The sequence below is a fragment of the Rhinatrema bivittatum genome, chromosome 4 (assembly GCF_901001135.1).
Source record: "Rhinatrema bivittatum chromosome 4, aRhiBiv1.1, whole genome shotgun sequence".
Classification (NCBI taxonomy): domain Eukaryota; kingdom Metazoa; phylum Chordata; class Amphibia; order Gymnophiona; family Rhinatrematidae; genus Rhinatrema; species Rhinatrema bivittatum.
In genome coordinates this window covers 164,264,518-164,285,613 of record NC_042618.1, presented here as the reverse complement: position 1 = coordinate 164,285,613, position 21,096 = coordinate 164,264,518, and the positions used below count along the sequence as shown (strand labels likewise).

The following is a 21,096-nucleotide window of genomic DNA, read 5'->3' as shown; positions in this document are numbered from 1 at the left end:
GTTACAAGTAGCGCAACACATACCAGATAATGAAAATTAACATTCCCCAAATCATAAAAATACTAGTATTCCTGGATATAAAATAATCTTGAACTGCACAGAATGCAAACCAGATTTTTAAAAATAATAGTACTAGTTGAGTTGTAATAGAAATTGTCCCACCCATCAAGCTATAAGACATGAAGCAAAGCTATTGGGGGACTTGAACAGAGCAAAGAATTACTAGCTTGCCTGGAAATCATTTGTGGATTCAGTTTCTTGAGAATCAGTGTATTGATGGGAATAAAGAGTTATATTTTACCAAAACATAATTCCAAGTACACTTTCAAGAGGAAGTCTATATCCTTTATTGAGAATTCTTCAAAATATATACCAAAAAAATACAGATGTTTAGTTAGCACACTGTAATTTGCAGACTAGACTGTTACAGATTGATGGTGTTAAACCTATTGTAAGGTCAATCTAATAATTGCATCAAAATACACAGAAATATAAAAGATACAGTGCAATTTCTAACATGTGCTAAATTTGTATTCTGAAAAGCAATTACTACAACAAAGCTGAATTAAGAGCAATATTTAAATGAGCATGCCTGCTGCAGACACTGATAATTCCTGTGCCAATAGCTGGAAGGCATCCAGTGATATGGCAAGAGCAATTAATGGCTCCTTACACACCTCCAAATGAGCCCACCCATCACAAATCCTGCCTTAATCTGCCAGCCTATACTGGCTCTTCTCTCCCATTGGTTCCACCTCTTTAGAACAGGTAAAAAGAGAAGTCAGCATATTTTTTTTCATTCATTCCTACCTCATTCCAAAACAGTGAGTGAGCAACTACCACAGTCACTGCTAAAAGATTCATTGCACTGAAGGTCAGAAACAAATCAATCCACACCTTGAGGAGGTCACTTATAGGATTGCTATGCTCAATGGTCTTCTGCTGCTCCACTGGAGAGAATTAACGAACCACCATTAGCAAAACAGTAAAAGGAGAAATAGAGGGGAGAACCCAGTCTCAGGCACTGCACATACTGTGCTAGGTAAAAAAAAACAGCGATGTTGAGTGAAAAGCTTGACTCATTCCAGTGCAGACATGTCCAACTCCAGTTTCTCCATTGAAGATCGCACCTTTTTGGCAGTTTCTTGAAACTGATCAATTTTCTGCATTGCTTTCTTTTGCTGGAAATGCAAAAAATGAAACACTAGGATTAGTGAAATCACACAAAAGTGTCTTATTTAATAGTATAAATGTTAGCTTGACAAGGCAGGCAAAATTACACCCTTCAGGTTTTCAATTCGCAGCTATTTCAAGCTGATGAAGCAGTAGCAACATGACCTGGAGACTAAACAGCTACCAGGACCTGTTTGCACTTCAAGGAACCAAATACAAAACATTTGGCTGCCATTCCAATATCCATCTGTCAGCTGCATCCCACCATTTTTTCAAAAAGTGTTTTCTGGTTAATCAGTAACAAGATACTTGCTTTTTTTTTTTTCTTCAATTCACCTTTCCCCAAAAAATTACTACATTTAATTTTCTTTCCACCCATAACAGCTTTGGATTGATTATAGTATACAATAAAAATCAAACTATACCTATCAGCATCCAAATAAATATTATAAATTAAGATATCCAAGTACAATGAATAAACACAAATTGGTCTCCCACCTCCACTCTTAATATCTACGTTTGTGGCAGAGAGAGCAAAGAACATTCTGAAAGAACTCTTCTCATTTAGGTTCAGATTCAAAGCCTGGGAGAACATACATGCACCTTCAGCTTCCTGGACTTCTTGTATGCAGATTCGACCACCACATGTGATTGAATTCTAGAACTGCATGGATATGATACTTTAGGTCTGCCTTCTTGTTCAGAGAAGCCTACTCCAAATGTGTTCCCATATCATTTTCATGTCGTCCTGTACAAGAGGATGAAAGGGTACTGCCACCAACTCCTAGTATTGTTGAAGGGGTTTTTTTCTCCTTGGCTTCAGCTACACTGCATGTGACGGATCGTGCATCCAAGTTCTTCAGGAGGCCGACAAGAAATGCCCTGGACTCCAAGACCTGCAAATCTTTTGGGAGCACTTTGGGCATTTCTTGAAGCCAGTAGTTTATTTATCGGCTATATTTTTTTTGAACTATTTAGCATGAAAATTTTTTCATCCAAGGCAGACAAATGCTGAGACACAATTCACTACCAAGCCACATGCAGTGTAACTGAAGTGAAGGAGAAAAAATAACCTTCAAAAATACTAAAACCATAACTAGTAAACAGCTCGATACTGTAATGTTCGGTTGAAGATTTCCCGTCTGTAACGTGCTGGGAGCGCACAATTCGGACGCGTAAGGTGATCCAGCGATAAGGTCTCCAGTTTCACGCGTCCTTAGCGCTTCTTAAAACAGACGCATAACCCTTTCCGCACGCAGCATGTATATATGATATGTAAATGAACGAATTAGCTGTATAATGAAGGAATTAGCTATTCCCCTACGATACTGTGACGCGCGCTCAGATTATCTCCTTTGTAACCCGCTATTTTGCCGCGGCCTTAACGTGTTAGTTTACCGCTACCCTCTACGTGGTGCTAGGGTGGTGTTCGAAAATTAAAACGGGAATAAAGTGTAAAAAAATGGTGTAAAAAAAAGTGTAAAAACATTGCTTACCTGCCCTGGCCCCGTCCGGTCTCCGGTGCAGCCCCAGTCCTCCTCACGACGTCACGGCATGTGACTGCCTTGAGCGCTGAAATGAATGCACGGGCACGGGCGTTCATTCACTGCTGGCGGGGGCCGTGCATTCATCCAGGCAGAGGGAGCCGGTGGCTGCTTTCGCCGCCGGCTCCCTCTGCCTGGATGAATGCACGCCCACCCGGCAGCCTTGAGCGCCGAAATCGGGAGGAGAGGAGAAGGGAGAAGGGACTACCGTAGCAGGCCCGAGCCTTGCTACTTTTTCGATTTTTTGTTTTTTTTTGCTTCGGGAGGAGGGGACCGGACGGGGCTGCAGGAGACCGGACTGGGGTGCACCGGAGACCAGACGGGCTGGACCGGAGACCTGACGGGGCCAGGGCAGGTAAGCGGGGGCTGGGGGAAAGTTTGCCGAGCATCGGGGAACATAACTGTCCACTTCCTGGTACCTGTCATTTCAAATGTCATTTGAAATGACATTTGAAATAACAGATACCAGCGCGACCGTGAAGCGTTAGGCCCGCGAACCCAGGATACTGTATAGGTGCTCTATACAGTAAAATGGGTTGCGCGGGCCTAACGCTTGCCTAAGGCTTCGCAGCCGCGGCATGCATTTGCATGCAATTAGAAGAGAGTATCGAGCGCTAAGTGAAGAGAACTGTGCGTGCGGGGAGGAAGGGTGCGCCTGGCAATGCCACACTCTTTCTACCGCGGTCTTAGAGTATCGGCCCGAAAATGAATAGGGTGTAAATAAGGCTAAAAGGCTTTCTTTCAAAGCTCAAAAGGAGAACATTTGAAAAAAAACAAAAACAATTCAGCAGGACTAAAATGGTGGGAGCAGCAGTCCAGAGGGAAGTCTGACAGAAAAAAAGGAATCAAGGAGCAGTAGGTCCAGTGGCACATGGAGACACCCCCCCCCCCCCCAGTACACAATTTTTTTTTTTTACTAGAAAGCTCTGGAAGAATTCTCCATGGCAGCAGCCAGATCTGTATGGCTTCTTGTTCTTTAATGAGAACATTATGTGATTCATATAAAAACCACACAAAACACAGCCATCTGCCCCTGGATCTCCCAACAAATGGAAACTTGGGTCTGGGGAGTACGACAGAATACAGCCTTGCAGAGCTCACAGCTGGTTTCTTTATCCAGACACAGGAAACTATTCCTCTCCACGCTGGCAGGTACGTACAGTCTTATTCTTCAGCCTTTCTTTATCCAGTTTGAGAAACTCATTCAAGCTCAGATTCTCAATCTTCTTTTTGTTATTGATGAAAGCACACCCAGAAGAATGTTTCTTATGTTCTTCCCTAGAAAAAGTGAGACAGCATATGCAAAATACTAGATTTTCAGTCTTTAAGAATTCAATACAAGTCTGCAAAATAAGGACCTGAAAGTCCTGCTTAAGCAATCAATGCCATTTCTCATACCCCCTTAGTATTAATGCTCCCTCAAACCTAGTTTATTTGCAAACAAACTGTACCCCTTTTCTCCTGAGGGGCATCTCAGAGGGTACATAAAAGAAGTTGTCTCTTGGGGCTTTATTTTCTTGCCACTGTTCCCAGGGGTGAGTTATTTCTATGGGGGAAGCTTCTGCTATGGCCCAGATGAAAGAAGTGACCTCCTCTTTGAGTTGCAGCTTGTGATAAGTATTTTCTTGAGGATGTGTAATCACAGGATGGGGTACTCAAATAATAAAGTTTACCGATTATGTTAATGACAAATCAATTTCCAAGTGTGGTAATTGTCTGTACGAGGATTACCCTTTTACTTTCCCCTGTGTAAGTGCTGATTTCCTGGCTCCAGGGGTGGGGGAGTATGGAGGCTTCCCTGCTCCTAGCTGGCCCCAAATGGCACTCGCATGGATCCCCTGGAAATTTTCCCTAGTCCTACCTGGGTCCCACTGACTTCACAAGATGCCCCAACCTGCACCTGTCTCCTGCCTGAAGATCCTGGGAAGGGTTTTCCAAAATGCTCCCTTGATTTGTAGTTGGGGATTTCTTTTTCTTTATTCTCACAGAGTATTTTCAGGAATTTGTGACCCGACTGCTGAAAAGGAAAATTGGTTAACTGCTAATTTTCATTCTTGTAGTACCATGGATCAGTCCAGACAGCTGGGTTTTGCCTCCCTTCCAGCAGATGGAGACAGAGAAAGTTTTAAAGCCCCCACCTCTTAACCCGGTGTGCCACCTGCACCACTTCAGTATAAATCTGTACTCAAGCAAGATCAAATTTACTTAAAATTTTGAACACAACCTTCCCCATAAGGAGCAGAGGAATAAGGTAAGATAAAACAAACCATCAGAAAAAGAACCCGTGCCTTCTTCAGAGACACACAAAGAGGTAAGAAATACAGGCAGGTCGAGCGGACTCTCTCCATGGTTTTCCACTCTCCCGGGCGGGCGTCTGGACTGATCCATGGTACCAATCACACAACAAAACCCACCCACACCAACTGGTGTACTCTAGTACACACCAATGTCAACAACAAAAAATACACCGTGTACTAGTTAGACAATTAACATAACACCCAGAAACGCCAAACAAATTTTGTAAGACCCTCTATTCACGGGTAGACATATGTGTTCAAACCGTTTCTCATAGGGGTCACTATTGCTTTAATCATTTATATACTCAATTTTTGTTATGTTTTTCAAAGTTTTTTTCAAAGTTCCTCAAAAAAATTTTAGGCACTTGCCAATCAAAATAAAAACGGGTACTTATCCGCACAGCCCGCTTGGAAGAAATTGACCGGCACGGAATAAAGACGCCGCAAGAAGAAGTTTGTTACAATTATCTGAATCGGTTGCCTTCTTTTCCCCTGAAGCAGGACAGCGGTCCGAAACATGGCCATGTCGGGTTACCTGGGACCTTTTCAGTGCGGATAAATACCCGTTTTTATTTTGATTGGCAAGTGCCTAAAAATTTTTGAGGAACTTTGAAAAAAACTTTGAAAAACATAACAAAAATTGAGTATATAAATGATTAAAGCAATAGTGACCCCTATGAGAAACGGTTTGAACACATAATATGTCTACCCGTGAATAGAGGGTCTTACAAAATTTGTTTGGCGTTTCTGGGTGTTATGTTAATTGTCTAACTAGTACACGGTGTATTTTTTGTTGCTGATCCATGGTACTACAGGAATGAAAATTAGCAGGTAAGAACCAATTTTTCTTTCCCTGTACGTGCCCGGATCAGTCCGGACAGCGGGGATGTACTAAAGCTTCCCTATCCGGTGTGGGACTAGGGGAGTCCCGTTCGAAAAACACTTGCTCAAAATTGTTGACAGCTGGAGCCTGGATGTCCAAACGGCAGTGTCTAGCAAAAGCTTCCAGGTAGTTGCTCTGCAAATTTCCTGAGGAGATATCATCTGAGATTCCGTCCATGAGGTCACCTGGGAAGGAGTCTTTAACCCTTGTGGAACGGGACAACCACATGATATGCAAGTGGATGTGAATGCTTCCTTTAACCACCTAGCAATAGTGGCCTTAAAGGCTTTCTGCCCTCCTCTGGGTCCCCTCCAGAGGAAGACAAGGTGGTCAGACATCCTGAAGCTGTTAGTGCCCTCCAGATATTGCAGTAGAGTGTGGCAAATATCCAGACATCTCAACTCCAAAGTGTGAGGCAAATAGAGCTCCAGATTCGTAAAGACTGGGAGCTCACCAGCTTGGTTCAAATGAAAAAGTGAGACCACCTTAGGTAAGAAGGAAGGGACAGTCCATAAGGACACCCCTGAATCCGTAATCCAAAGAAAAAGGTCTCTATAGGACAGGGCTTGAAGCTCAGAGACCCGCTGGGCAGACCAGCCACCAAGACGACCATCTTCAGAGTAAGATCTGTGATAGAAGCTTTTCTGAGGTTCAGGAGGAGCAGCGCACATGCTTCTGAGGACAAGATGTAAGCCCCAGGGGGGGGACAAACTTGGCGACCCAGAAGCTTCAAGTGTTTCGCCCCTCGCACTCAGGGCATAACATCCAGATGAACTCCAACTGGTCCCACGAAGCTTGCCTTGTAAACAGCTCAGAGTAGAGAGACTTGGACCCGCAGGGAACTGTATGACACGCCCTTAGTCAGACCCCGCTGCAGGAATGCCAGGATCTGTATCACCGATGCTACGCGTGGATCTACTCTGTTCTGTACACCAAAGCTCGAAGACTCCTCCGACTCTGACATAGGCCAAGGAAGTAGAGGTTTGTTTTTTGTTTAAGCTTGCAATAGCGTGGAAATCACCTCCTCCGAATATCCCTTCTTCAGATCCCGCCTTTCCAAAAGCCAAGCTGCTAGACAAAAGCGATTTGTTCGATTGAAACATATAGGACCTTGTCGGAGCAGATTCTGTAGATGACAGCCTCAGGGGTCCATACATGGCAAGGTTGATTAGATCTGTGAACCAAGGCCTTCTGGGCTACTCTGGAGCAATGAGAAATCACCAGTCCTGGGTAACGTACTATTCCTCTTAGAACCTTGCCCACATGAGACCATGGAGGAAAAAACACGTACACCAGCACCTCGGTCGGCCATGGTAGAACTAGGGCATCGGAGGAAGTGACATCACCCAACCCGATGGCGGCTTAAATCCCAAGCTCCACTCCTCCAGCTTATTAATCTAGCTTCATCCTCCTCAAAAATCAGCAAAAACCAAGCAAAAGCCTTAGCCCTCCTCTCAGGAGACTGTTAGATGGCGTCGAGGAAAATAAATCGCGGACCTCAAACAATTTTCGTTTACTGCCGCAGCAGATCAGCTTCAGGACAGCATGGTTGACCCTGATCGGGGCGAGCAGAGCTCCACGTCTCCTTCCTTAGCTGAGAATAATAGTGAACTGCGGGAGACCAAAGAGTCAGAAATCACACGCGCTGACTTTCAAAGATGGTTTGGTGAGCTGAAAGAGGGAATGGGAACTTTAAAAAGTGAATTACAGCAGATAGCTGCTGAGCTCAGACGCAACTTTGCAGGCTTGGGGGACTGCGTGGATGCTATAGAGACTCAGGCAGGGAAGCAGAGTGAAGCTATCATGGCCCAGCAGCAAGAAGTAGATCAACTAAAACAGGGAGAGGGAGAGCATTTAAGCTGGTTGGAGGACTTAGAGAATCGCTCTAGAAGGGGGAATTTAAGGTTTGGGGGCATACCAGAAGGTGGAGGTTATCAGGAGTACACCAAAATAATTCAGGACATATGCGGTCTTATTCTGCAAAACCAGAACACAGAAGAAATACCCCCTTTGATTAAATTGCATAGGGCACATAGGGCCCTCACCAAAATGAGAGGAAACACACCCAGAGACATAGTGGTGTGCTTTCACACTTGCGAAGAGAAAGAAAAGATACAAGCAGCAAGACAAATCCCAGATTTTCAGTGGCACGGAGCCAAAGTGGAAATATTTCAAGACCTGTCTCCAATTGCTATAAAGAAGAGACGAATTTCGAAGTGCTCCAAGTCCTACTGGCAGGAAATTACCGTTATACGTGGTTATTCCCTTTCAGACTTCAATTTGCGATCTAGGGTGTCTCTTCCAGAGTCAAAACTGTTGAAAAAGCCTCCAAACTGCTACGGACGGCTGGCCTATTGAAACATCCTCTGGAAGCGGACAAGATGCAAGCTTTAGGCTTTCCCTTGGAGACTCCACAGAAATGGTAGAGAGTCCAGTATGGGGTGAAAACACTTAAGAAGACAGTCAGCTAACCTCCAGGGAATCTGCACCATGAGTCAAAACAGGATCCTGTGTGTGCTATATTGGCAAGCTTAAGCCAGATGTTACTAGTCACTCGGCATTTGCAGTACTTTGTACTGTTGCATTGATGTTCAGAGTTTACGAGGCATAAGTTAAATTACCTTTGGAAACCTATTCAAGATCATTTATTTGAATGAGTTGAGGATGTTAACAATACATGTTCCAGTACCGGGGGGGGAGCGGTGGGATGCGCAGCCGCCAGAAAGGTTTATGTGGCGTTAGTCCCTCCAGGAGCTTTAGCGCTAGATATGGGAGGGAATGAAGGAAGGGGGGTGGGGGGGTAGGGTCACTGACATTTTACAGTCCTAATTATATACTACCGAGTGGGAAGGAGAAGGTTGGTCTATACCAAGCATTTTGGAAGGGAGCAGAGCTGAATATATACACTGAGCCTTCCAGGACATCACAGAGGGAGGAGGAGAAAAACTATCAATATGGGTGAATTAAGAATGTCTTGGAATGTTAAGGGGCATAATTCCTCTTATAAATGAAAAAGATTGTTACAAGATGTCACTAGGGGGAAAAAAAAAAAAAAAAAAAAAATGATATTCTCCTATGCCAAGAGACTCATCTTAGGAAGAAATACGAGACACTGCTGCTTTCTCAACAATTCCACACGCAATTCTTTGCCGCAGCCACAGTAGGCCACAATACGGGGATGTGGGTATTCTTCTCTCAAAAAAATGTGACAGTAGATATTGTCTCTGTTGTGCGAGATACAGAAGGAAGATACATTGTCAAGTTTAAATTGGGCAATACCACACACTATTGTAAATATATGCGCCCCTAATACAGGACAAGGTTTATTTTTTGAGCAACTGGTTATCATTCTCCAACAGTGGGTGGAGGGGGACATCAATATCACCCAGTACCCAATTTTTAGATTCCAGCAGGGGAGGAGGGAGCCACTCCAGACGCCACAGGAAGGGTCTAAAAACTCTTCTGAGTGACTGGAATCTAATAGATGCCTTGCGATTATATCATCCTTCAGAGCGTAACTACACATTCTATTCAAAAGTGCATAAAACTTACTCGAGAATTGATTATTTCTTTGTAGATAAAGATATCACTAACAAGATTAAATCCACAGATATATCCCCAATTACGTGGTCTGATCATGCAGCTATTATAACATTCCAGAAATTAGGAAGTCAGTCAGGAGAAAGATTTTGGCGGCTAAATGATAGCCTATTGAATGATACCGAATATTGTACTACACTGAGGCAAGAGATGGAGAAATTTTTAGAGAAGAACGATAATAGGGAAGTCTCTGCTAACACATTGTGGGATTGCTTTAAAGCAGTAGCCAGAGGCAAACAAATAGCACAGGCCTCTTTTATTCAGAAAACAAAAAATAAAAGGCAAATGGAAATTATGTCCCAATTGAGCAAACTTGAAATCAGACACAAACGAAGTGGGGAACCGGAGGTGGCTATCCAATTGGATAGTTTGAGGAAGGAGTTGAAAGATCTATCAATTGGAGAAACAGCGTTTCAAATGGACAAAGCTAAGAAGGAATTCTTTGAGGGGGGAAATAAAGCTGGGAGGTTGCTAGCCAGAAGGCTCAAGGCACGAGCTACGCAGAATCAAATTTTAAAAATAAGGTTGGAAACTGGCGAGATATTTTCTGATAATGAGAAAGTTCGTCAGAGGTTTATTCAGTTTTACCACCAACTTTACTCCAAAAGGAAGCCATAGATTCATATTTAGGGAATATACAGCTGCCGTGCACGGAGCAGGCCCAATAACAATATCTCAATAAACTAATCTCCGAAGAGGAAGTATTGAAAGCGATTCAAGGGCTAAAAATGGGGAAATCACCGGGCATAGATGGGTTCACGGCCAGTTTTTTATAAGACCTGAGCTCACTTGTAACCCGTCCCCTGAGTGGTTTTCAATAATCTACTGTTGGAAGGGGGGGGGGGGGGGGGGTAGGGAAGATCACAGTTGATGCCAATAGGGCTGGGATTACTATCTTAGCAAAACCAGGAAGGGATGTCACGCAGTGTGGGCCCTATAGACCCATCTCTTTAATCAATCTGGACCTAAAGCTACTGGCAAAAATACTGGCTACCCGTCTGAGTAATATTGCCACCTCCTTAATACACTCAGATCAGACTGGGTTCGTCCCAGGTAGGCTAGCGGCGGATGTCGTCAGGAGAGTGACTGATTTAATATGGTATGCACAGCACAATCAACAACCAATGGTACTACTTACAAATGACGCGGAAAAAGCGTTCAACCTAGTCCATTGGGAATATCTCTTCTCAGTCTTGTGGAAAATAGGCCTGGGTGGAAATTTCTTGACATGAATTATGAAGCTGTACTCCAACCCCAGTGCATGCATAAAAGTAAATGGGGGGATATTCAAAATCTTCCCCGATTGAAAGGGGGACCAGACAGGGATGCCCTCTCTTCCCACTTTTGTTTGCTCTCTATTTGAAGCCCCTGGCCACGAAGATTAGAAATCCTCCAGAAATTCAAGGGGTCCAGGTACGGGACTATGAATATAAACTTTCATTATTTGCTGAGGATGTTCTATTCATTATCATACAACCACAAGATTCGTTACCGCATCTGGTGGATGATTTAACTGTGTATCTGGGTATCAATTAAATATTGAAAAATCCGAGCTATTGAATATCTCCTTGACTAGCAGTGAAGTAAAAGCTTTAAAACAGAAATTTACTTTTAAGCTCATTAAGACGACAATAAAATACCTAGGCGTCAAAACTGGCCCAGATATTGGGGAGCTTTTTCAGCATAACTATGACCCAATATGGAAAAAGATTAGGGAAGACTTGCAAAAGTGGTAACAATTAGAACTCTCGTGGTTGGGTAGAATCTCTACAATAAAAATGAATGTACTCCCTAGGTTGAGCTACTTATTTCAAACTTTACCAATTCAGGTCACAGCCTATGACCTCAAACATGGCAAAAGCATTTGTTTTGTTTTATATGGAAACGCTGCCCTCCTCAGGTCAGTGGTAAAGTCTTGTGTCTCCATAAGGATAAGGGAGGTCTAGGGGTCCCATGCTTGCTCAAATATTTATAACAGCACAATTGCGTTCAATTATTGATTGGTATTTAGTGGGCAGCAACGAGTGCTGGGTGCAATTGGAAAGGGACGTGTTAGCAGGAATTGGGCTGCATTCTTTCGTGTGGCTTCCACACAAGCTTAGAAGACAACCGAAAACCATGGCTCCAACTATTGCCCTCACCTTAAAAGTTTGGGATCGATGGAAGAGGGAGGTAGTGGGCGACAGAGCCTTATTTATGAAATCTCCCATATTTTTTAATAAAGCTTTTAAGCCCAGAAATTCACTGAGTATAGCAAACCAGTGGGCTCACAAGGGTTGTACTTGTTTTGAACATGTGTGGAAAAGGGGAAAACTCAAAAGAGTTTGCCGAGATAGCTGAGGAATTTCAGCTACCGCCAGATAACTTCTTTTACATACAATTAAGTCATTATTTATCTCAAACAGTCGTGAGAATTGACAAACAAAGGTAAATCATTATTTGAGGATTATTGTGATCATGCGGGAAAAATTTAAAAAGTAATTTCTAAGATTTATATCATCTTAAATAAAGATTTAGAGTCCCCGCCATCTCTCATTCTCCAAAGGGAGAAAGATTTGAACATCAAACTGAACCCTCAAGAGTGGTTATCTTGTTTTAATACGGCTAAGAAATGTTCAGTTTCTGCTTAATGGAGCAAAAATTACAAAATGTTATACCATTGGTACCTTACACTGAAGAAATTGCATAGATATTACTCAATGAGTAGATGGGAGTGTGGGGGAAGGGGACATTCCTGCATATATGGTGGGAATGCAAGTCTATTTGGGGTTACTGGACATGGTAATCAAGCTCATCCTTGAAATAATGGATGTACATGTACCCACTGACTCAGCAATGTTTCTTCTAAACATACACCCCCATGAAATGTGTGAGCAGAATGTTTATTTGATAAAACAGGTTATTCTGGCAGCTTGAGCTGAGATTGCATGCTAATGGAAGCAGAGGGAAGTACCTCCTCGAACAAGAGTACTTCAAAGACTTACAAAAATATGGATTCTTAGCAAGCTGACAGCTCTAAGACGACAACAGATTAAAAAATACATGAACCAATGGAATAGATTTACAACTTGGCGGAACAAACAGGACCACCCATCCATACTCAGTACAATTCATCCTTCATGAGCAATGGACTGTAAGGGGGGGGGGGGGGGAATGGAGGGGTGGCACCATAAAACAAAAATGTACGTTGTATGCATTGTTTGAAGACACCAGAATTATACAGCAGGCATTTATGTATAAATATGTTGTTACATTTGAAAAAATATAAATAAATAATAAAAAAAAAAATTAAGGCATCGACACCTTCTACCCCATGTTCCCCTCTGCGACTGAAGAAGCGTGGGGTCTCGGCGTTCTCCTGCGTCGCCATCAGGTCAATGTAAGGAGATCCCCATGTGAACGAAATGAGCGTCGCCTCCTCAGAGAGTTCCCACTCTCCCGGATCCAGATGCTGAGGAAATCTGCCTGAATGTCGTCTGATCCCACAATGTGAGACGCTGCCAACATGGCTAAGTTCTGCTCCGCTCAAGTCATGAGAAGGCCCGCTTCCAGAGCTACTAGGTATCCCCCCTGGCGATATGTAGGCCACCATGGTCGCATTGTCCGACAGAAGTCTAACCGCTTGACTCTTCAATAAAGGGAGAAACTTCAGAAGCACCAACCGCATGCCCTGGTCTCCAAGCGATTGATGGACCAAGAGGCCTCCTCTGCTGTCCACCTTCTGCAAGTCCAGGATGGGCCGAAAAGTCCCCTCCTTCTTTGAAACAATGAAATAAATGGAGTAACTCCCAAACTGCCCACTGCTCGGTCCTGTTCTATTTTCTTTTTTTTTTTTTTTTTTACATAAAACTTTAAGGTCAAGCAAGGGAAACAAAGCGCAAATACTTCCTTGTACAGCGAGTGGCAGAGACTCTCTCAGGCCCTGGGCTGGGAGGAAGCCAGTTCCCTGGCTATCACCCCCAGCGCACCAACCACAGCAAATTTGGGGTCCCCAACTCCTGCTCGTTAATGCCTATGACTGGGAGGGATGGTCCCCCCAGGACCTCACAACCTCCCAGGAGACAAAGTGCTTTCAAGTCTGAATCTTCTTTTTTATTGTCTAGGTACAGCGCCGCAAGTTTTGCACCACCTCCATCTGCTGGAGACAGAGAAATACTGAAGTGGTGCAGGTGGCACACCGGGTTAAGAGGCGGTGGCTTCAAAACTTTCTCTGTCTCCATCTGCTGGAAGGGAGGCAAAACCCAGCTGTCTGGACTAATCCGGGTACATACAGGGAAACCAGGGTAACCTTCCTCAAAGCCCAGACTGAAATATTTCAGACTCAGTCCAAGCTCTGAAGCTGCTTTACGTCTCTCCACACAGCTCCTAACTTGGCAGGATGAGTACAGGTTTGATTCCCCTAAAGAATTAGGGAAAGGCTGTAGGTCTCCCCATTGGGAAAAAGATCCTTCACTCTTGGGCTCCTCTCCCCCTGCAAAACTCCTCTTGACCCTCTTATAGCCAGGTCCACTCACTCACCTACCTCATAGGGGAAGAGCTGTCAATTCCTAGTCCAATCTATGGGGAACTAGGGACATCTAGTGGCCTACCCATAGGGATGCCAAAAAAATTAACCAGTGGTAGCATTCTAGGAGGAGATCAGTCTAGCTCAGCAATTTACACAAATGTAAATTAGCAGCCCCCTGCCTGCACTGCATGGTTTGGCTTTCCACCAGCACATTTAAAGAAAGGACTGTTTCTCTTAAAGGGGAAGTGCACCTACAGCTGCTGTAACATGGCAGCAAGCAGTGCAGAGTCAAATTGCTGACTAGGATTAAGGATTATTTTGACTGAAGGAGTGATTTATGCAAAACACAGCCATATCCTTTTTAAACTAAGTGTTTACAAAGTTTTTGGAATGAGCTGTTACAAAAAAAAAAAAAAATGGCCTCATTTTCTCAAACTTTTTTCATATTCTCTACAATTTAAGGAGATCAAGATCTATATAAAAATAGTATGTGCAGCATGTTATTAGGTCTTTATAAAGATTTTTTCCATTTAGATATATCTAATACAAATAAAAATTCTATGATTGTGGAAGAAGTTAAAATATTGGCACCAGCAGCTTTTGGGTTTATGATTATGGATATAACACTAGGGATTAGTTAGGATTAATTACATGATATGTGTAACATTTCACCACGGCAAGATTTACATCACACATACATCAAGGAGCACTCCTACCCCTCCACATACCACTTCCCTCCTGCCAGCAAGAAGACAGCAGCACTTCTTACCTGCACCTGCCTTCCCCTCTGCCAGTTTCAATATGAAGTCCAAATTTTTGTATGGGGGGTACCACAGTCTCATAGAACCCACTAGTACTGAATGTTCAAACTTCAGACTAAAGTTTGCAGAGTAGAAGGCAGACACGGGTAAGAAATGCTACTCTCTTCCTACTAGGAATGGATAGAATTGTACTGATAGCACCCTAGCATATGCCTACTGTACTTAAGAGGAAATCAGGCCCTGAATGTAACAGTTCCAATATTTGACATTGTATTTTGGTGATATATAACTGGTTTAGCTAATGAAAATACCACAATAAATAAGAATGTAAGGCCAAGTAGTACCATAACAGCATATGTGAAAGTGTGAATCTACATGAAGGTGAGATCTCAGATTGCAAACATACCGTATTACAGCTGCTTGGGTTTTTTTTGGCATCTGCCCACTTCTTGGTCTTATGACAGAGTGAGAAGCTACAAGATTGGGGAGGTTTTTTTTTGTTTTTTTTTAACACTCTGCCAGCAGATCCCACGGGGAACAAAATGTTATGACCGTTGTCACAGCAACAGGATTAAACCTTTTCACCCTCCTCCTCCCCCCCTCCCCCAAAAAAACTCCACAACGTTATTATAAACAAGGGTAAGGCCAGATTTAAAAACAAATCCACAACCTGGGGAAAAGAGGATTATTATTTCTTTCTTTTTTTAAAGAAAATTAGCTTTTGATTTTTCTCTCTGGAGACAGTGGTGAGTTTAGAAGGGGATACTTACAAAGGGTCATCCTCCGGCTCCCACCCCTCCAGCTCCTTGAAACAGAAGAAGCACTGAGCCACATCTGGGCTGTTTGTCGCTCGGACAGTGAACAAATCCTGCCGCAGCCATCTAGCAAAAGCAAATAGTAGTCACCAAGGGAAGAACCGCCCAACATAGGTGCCTTTTTAAAATGATCAAGGGGCTATACTCGATACAAATTACCATCCCTGGACCCAATGAAGGAGCGCGATCAATACCGAGGATGCTCAAGCACCCACAGTGCAGTCCAGCATCACAGCTCAAATACGTGTCTACCTCTCCCCTCCTCTCTGGAGGTAACCCTTTACCCTCCTCAGGGTACAGGCGCACACTTCCTCTCCTCGAGGTACCAGTGCAACCTCACCCACCCCGGGCTTGCCCGCCTCTTCCTTTCCCCGAACCCCCTTACCCTTTCCGGAGTACAGGCACAGCCCTCAGTGAAGGGCCAGTTGCTGTAAGTGCGGGTGCGAGTCTCCAGCAGGTACAGGCGCCATTCTTCAGGGAGCGCCGAGGTCAGCAAGGAATACGGGGCCTTCAGCATCTGCGAACAGCGCGGGCTGCTCCGGAGCTCAGATAAAGTTACTGGCGGTAGGACGCCTCGGTGAGAAGAAGACACGCACCACCAGAACTCGGTTAAATGGGAAAGTGGAATGGGTCAGCTACAAGCACGCGGATATCGAAAACTGCTTTAGGACATGCAGTCTCCCGCGTAACTCAAATTTAAATCTGAAAACAGTTATTCAGCCGTGGAGGGCGGATAGCGCAGTGCATTGTGGTCTTAATAGTCCTGTGGTAAGTCTCTCAGATCATGGCCTATGGGTGCTAGCAACCAGTGAACTTATATTCCCGGCATGCCCCGCTTCAGGGCTGTCTCTCATCCACAAAGCCGGAACTGACGTATATGCTCGATTCCCATTTTTAGAAAATTTAAAATAATAATACATGCGAAGAGCGATACGTGTACTAAATAAACACATAAGCATTGTAACAAACAAATATTAGATTTAGATAACTATTCGCATGACAATTTTACGTGTTGCCAAAGTAAAATACAGAATGATTAAAACAAAGGAATAAAAGAAAAATACAAAATGATAAATTGGGGTACGTGTTACGGAAGGTAGAGCATCATAAGAAAAGAAGAAAATGCCATACTGGGTCAGACCAAGGGTCCATCAAGCCCAGCATCCTGTTTCCAACAGTGGCCAATCCAGGCCATAAGAACCTGGCAAGTACCCAAAAACTAAGTCTATTCCATGTTACCATTGCTAATGGCAGTGGCTATTCTCAGCGACATAGCTCAGGTTACAATTCGAGGAATAAAGCTATAAATGGCATCTGAAACCAAATAACCAATAATTTTGTGCTTGATCTTCCACAAATACTGCCCAAGTGACCCATTTCGGAGCTCCAGGAGAAATAATTTCTGAGCCCTAACCCCAGACTTAGCTGCTAGGATGACATCATATAATAGAAAATGTTTCACATTACCTTCCTCTAACACCAGGATTTTCTCCACAGAATTAGGGAGAGGCAACAACCACTGTTGGACCCCCTACTAATCAGGGTTCTATACATTTGAAAATAAACACATCTGGTGGAGAGGGGAGACAGAAAAATTAGCCATTATGTCTTCAAAAGATTAAGAACATGCCATACTGGGTCAGGCCAAGAGTCCATCAAGCCCAGCACCCTGTTTTCCAACAGTGGCCAATCCAGGCCATAAGAACCTGGCAAGTACCCAAAAACTAAGTCTATTCCATGTTACTGATGCTAGTAATAGCAGTGGCTATTTTCTAAGTCAATTAATAGCAGGTAATGGACTTCTCCTCCAAGAACTTATCCAGTCCTTTTTTAAACACAGCTACACTAACTGCACTAACCACATCCTCTGGCAACAAATTCCAGAGTTTAATTGTATCTTTGTGCCACACAGCTTTTAAACTCAAAGTAGCCCACATTTGAAACTCCAGAGCAAACATGCATAAATAAATGGCAGGATTGTTATATAAAGGGGATGGAGGAGGAATTCCACCCTAATCAGATTTGAGAAATTTATGTCGGTCTCCATATTCCTAAGAGTAAGAGCTATGGAGAGGCTGGCTGTACCACCAAATTATGACATCTAGCCTGAAACCATTCCAGCCAGGAGTCGATTCTGGGTACCCAACTAATAATGCAGGCAGGTCAGACTAGAGGCCCAATAAAACTGAAAATTGGGAAGGGATATATCATCCTACTCCTTAGGCTTCCACAAAGTTTGTCTAGTCCTAGGGCCCTTGTGATTCCCTATGAAACTTGATATACAGCTGTGTAAGTCTGAAAAAATGTTGCCAGTATAAAACAAGACCTATGTTGAAAAAGATGTTAAAGACAGAAGTATGTACATTTTTAACAGGTTGATTCTACCAGCCCACCACAAATATTTCTTCTTCCATTCACTAAGGTCAAGCTTGGTTTTTAAATAACAAAAGTTTGACCAGAAAGAGGTCTCCAGTGTTAAACTATATGCACAATTTAGTATATTGGGGTTTCTATTTTGATCTGTGTATATGTTTCTAACTTCCATCTCTCATTAGGAAGCTAGTGTGCACCCTCTAATATTTTCCCTTATAAGGGGTCACATACAGGGTAATCTGTGGTTACGAGTCGAACACACCTCATTTTAAAAAGAGAGGTCACATCATCAGTCAATCGAGCTGAAAGGGTTCCATTTACTACTTGAAATTAAGAACACTCATAAAATATTTCACCACTCAGGGAGTGATTACAGTCCAGGGTAATCTCAAAGAAATGACTGCCTCTACCATGAGCCATATGGACTGGAAGGAGGAAGAGGCATCGACCTGTGAGGCAGAAGATGAAGGCTCTGGCTGTACGGATGGATGAAGCAGCAGGCCAGGGCAGCAGAAGGACATGAAGCAGCAGTGGCACAGAAAGAAGGACACCTGTAATTACAATTGCCAACTAGCCATTTTTTATCTGAGGGCATCATCATAAGAACATAACATAATATATGCCATACTGGGTCAGACCAAGGTCCATCAAGCCCAGTATCCTGTTTCCAACAGTGGCCAATCCAAGTCACAAGTACCTGGCAAGTACCCAAACATTAAATAAATCTCAAGCTACTATTACTTATTAATTAATAGCAGTTTATGGATTTTATCTCTAGGAATTTATCCAAACCTTTTTTAAACCCAGTTACACTAACTGCCATAATCACATCCTCTGGCAATGAATTCCAGAGCTTAACTATGCGCTGAGTGAAAAAGAATTTTCTTCGATTTGTTTTAAATGAGCTACTTGCTAACTTCATGGAGTGTCCCCCTAGTCCTTCTATTATTTGAGAGAGTAAATAACCGATTTACATTAACCTGTTCAAGTCCTTTTTGTAGATTTTGTAGACCTCTATCATATCCCTCCTCAGTCGTCTCTTCTCTAAACTGAACAATCCTAACTTCCTTAGCTTTTCCTCATAGGGGAGCTGTTCCATGCCCCTTATCATTTTGGTCGCCCTTCTCTGCATTTTCTCCAGTGCAACTATATCTTTTTTGGGATGCAGCGACCAGAATTGCACACAGTATTCAAGATGCGGTCTCACCATGGAGCGATACAGAGGCAATATGACATACATCATTTTATTTGCCATTCCCTTCCTAATAATTCCTAACATTCTGTTTGCTTTTTTAATCACCACAGCACTCTGAGCTGACAATTTCAGTGTATTATCCACTATCATGCCTAGATCTCTTTTCTGAGTGGTAACTCCTAAGATAAAACCTAACAATGTGTAACTACATCAAGTGTTATTTTTCCCTATAATCATCACTTTGCACTTGTTTACGTTCAATTTCAACTACCATTTGGAAGCCCAAACTTCCAGTTTCACAAGGTCCTCCTGCAATTTATCACAATCCGCTTGAAATTTAACTACTCTGCATAATTTTGTATGATCCGCAAATTTGATCACCTCACTCATCATAACCCTTTCCAGATCATTTATAAATATATTAAAAAGCATCAGTCCAGGTACAGATCCCTAAGGCACTTCACTGTTTACCTTTTTCCACTTTGAAAACAGACCATTTAATCCTACTATCTGTGTCCTGTCTTTTAACTAGCTTGCAATCCACAAAAGGACATCACCTCCTATCCCATGACTTTTTAGTTTTCTTAGAAGCCTCTCATGCGGGACTTTGTTAAACACCTTCTGAAAATCCAAATACACCATATCTACTGGTTCATTTTTGTCCACATGTTAATTCACCCCTTTCAAAAAATGTAGGAGATTTGTAAGACAAGACTTCCTTGGCTTGTGTCCCATTAAACCATGCCTATTTAAATGTTTTGTGATTTTGTTCTTTATAACAATTTCCATGATTTTTCTTGGCACTGAAGTTAGACTCACAAGTCTATAGTTTCCCAGATCACCCGTGGAGCCCTTTTAAATATTGGGGTTACATTGGCCATCTTCCAATATTCAGATACAATGTTGATTTTAATGATAGGTTACAAATTAATTAAAATAGGTCTGAAATTTCATGTTTTAGTTCTTTCAGAACCCTGGGGTGAATGCCAACCAGTCCACGTGATTTACTACTCTTCAGTTTATCAATCTGGCCTACCACGTCTTCCAGGTTCACCGTGATTTGGTTCAGTTCATCTGAATCATCACCCTTGAAAACCTCTCTGGAACGGATATGTCCCCAACATCTTCTTCGGTAAACACCGAAGGAAAGAATTTGTTTAATCTTTCCACAATGCCCTTATCTTCCCTAAGTGCCCCTTTAACCCCTCTATCATCTAACGGTCCAACTAACTCCCTCGCAGGCTTTCTGCTTCAGATATAGTTTAAAACGTTTTTATTATGAGTTTTTGCCTCTATGGTCAACTTTTTTCCAAATTCTCTCTTAGCCTGTCATATCAATATTTTACATCTAACTTGCCAATGCTTATGCTTTATCCTATTTTCTTCTGATGGATCTTTCTTCCAATTTTTGAATGAAGATCTTTTGGCTAAAATAGCCTCTTTCACCTCACGTTTTAGCCATGCTGGCAATTGTGTTGACTTTCCTTCCACCTTTCTTAATGTGTGGAATACATCTGGACTGCACTTCTAAGATGGTATAATTCGTATCTTGATATAGCACTATCCCATTGGTTATCCTCTTTCCACCAGGTCTCTGAGATGCCTATTAAGTCTATGTCATCATTCGCTGCTATACACTCTAATTCTCCCATCTTAGACTTCTGGAATTAGCATGCAAACATTTCAAAATATGTTTTTTGTTTGTATTAACATTCTGCTTTTCAGTTGACAGAGATAAATTGGAATCTTTTAGCTCAGGTGAATATTTAATTATAGGCATATGGACTACTTTTCTTATTATTGTAACCTCTCTGTTGGGATGTCCTAACTCTAATGGTTCATTAGTATCATTTGAAGATACCTCTCTCAGAACCATGCGCTGCTGAGCGACTATCGTCTTTCCCCTTTGATTTAGTTTAAAAGCTGCTCTAGCTCTTTTTTAAAGGTT

The 21,096-nt window shown here is 42.7% G+C and overlaps 1 protein-coding gene across 1 annotated transcript; it reads right to left on the bottom strand.

Moving 5' to 3' along the window:
• Nucleotides 1-323: 323 nt before the first annotated feature.
• On the bottom strand, nucleotides 324-16,434 carry BIRC5 (baculoviral IAP repeat containing 5). The gene is given in 5 exon segments (XM_029599129.1): nucleotides 324-1,181; nucleotides 3,878-3,995; nucleotides 15,536-15,609; nucleotides 15,611-15,646; nucleotides 15,966-16,434. Coding segments are annotated over 5 exon segments (462 nt in total). The 5' UTR covers nucleotides 16,098-16,434; the 3' UTR covers nucleotides 324-1,079.
• Between the last annotated feature and the right edge of the window lie 4,662 nt (nucleotides 16,435-21,096).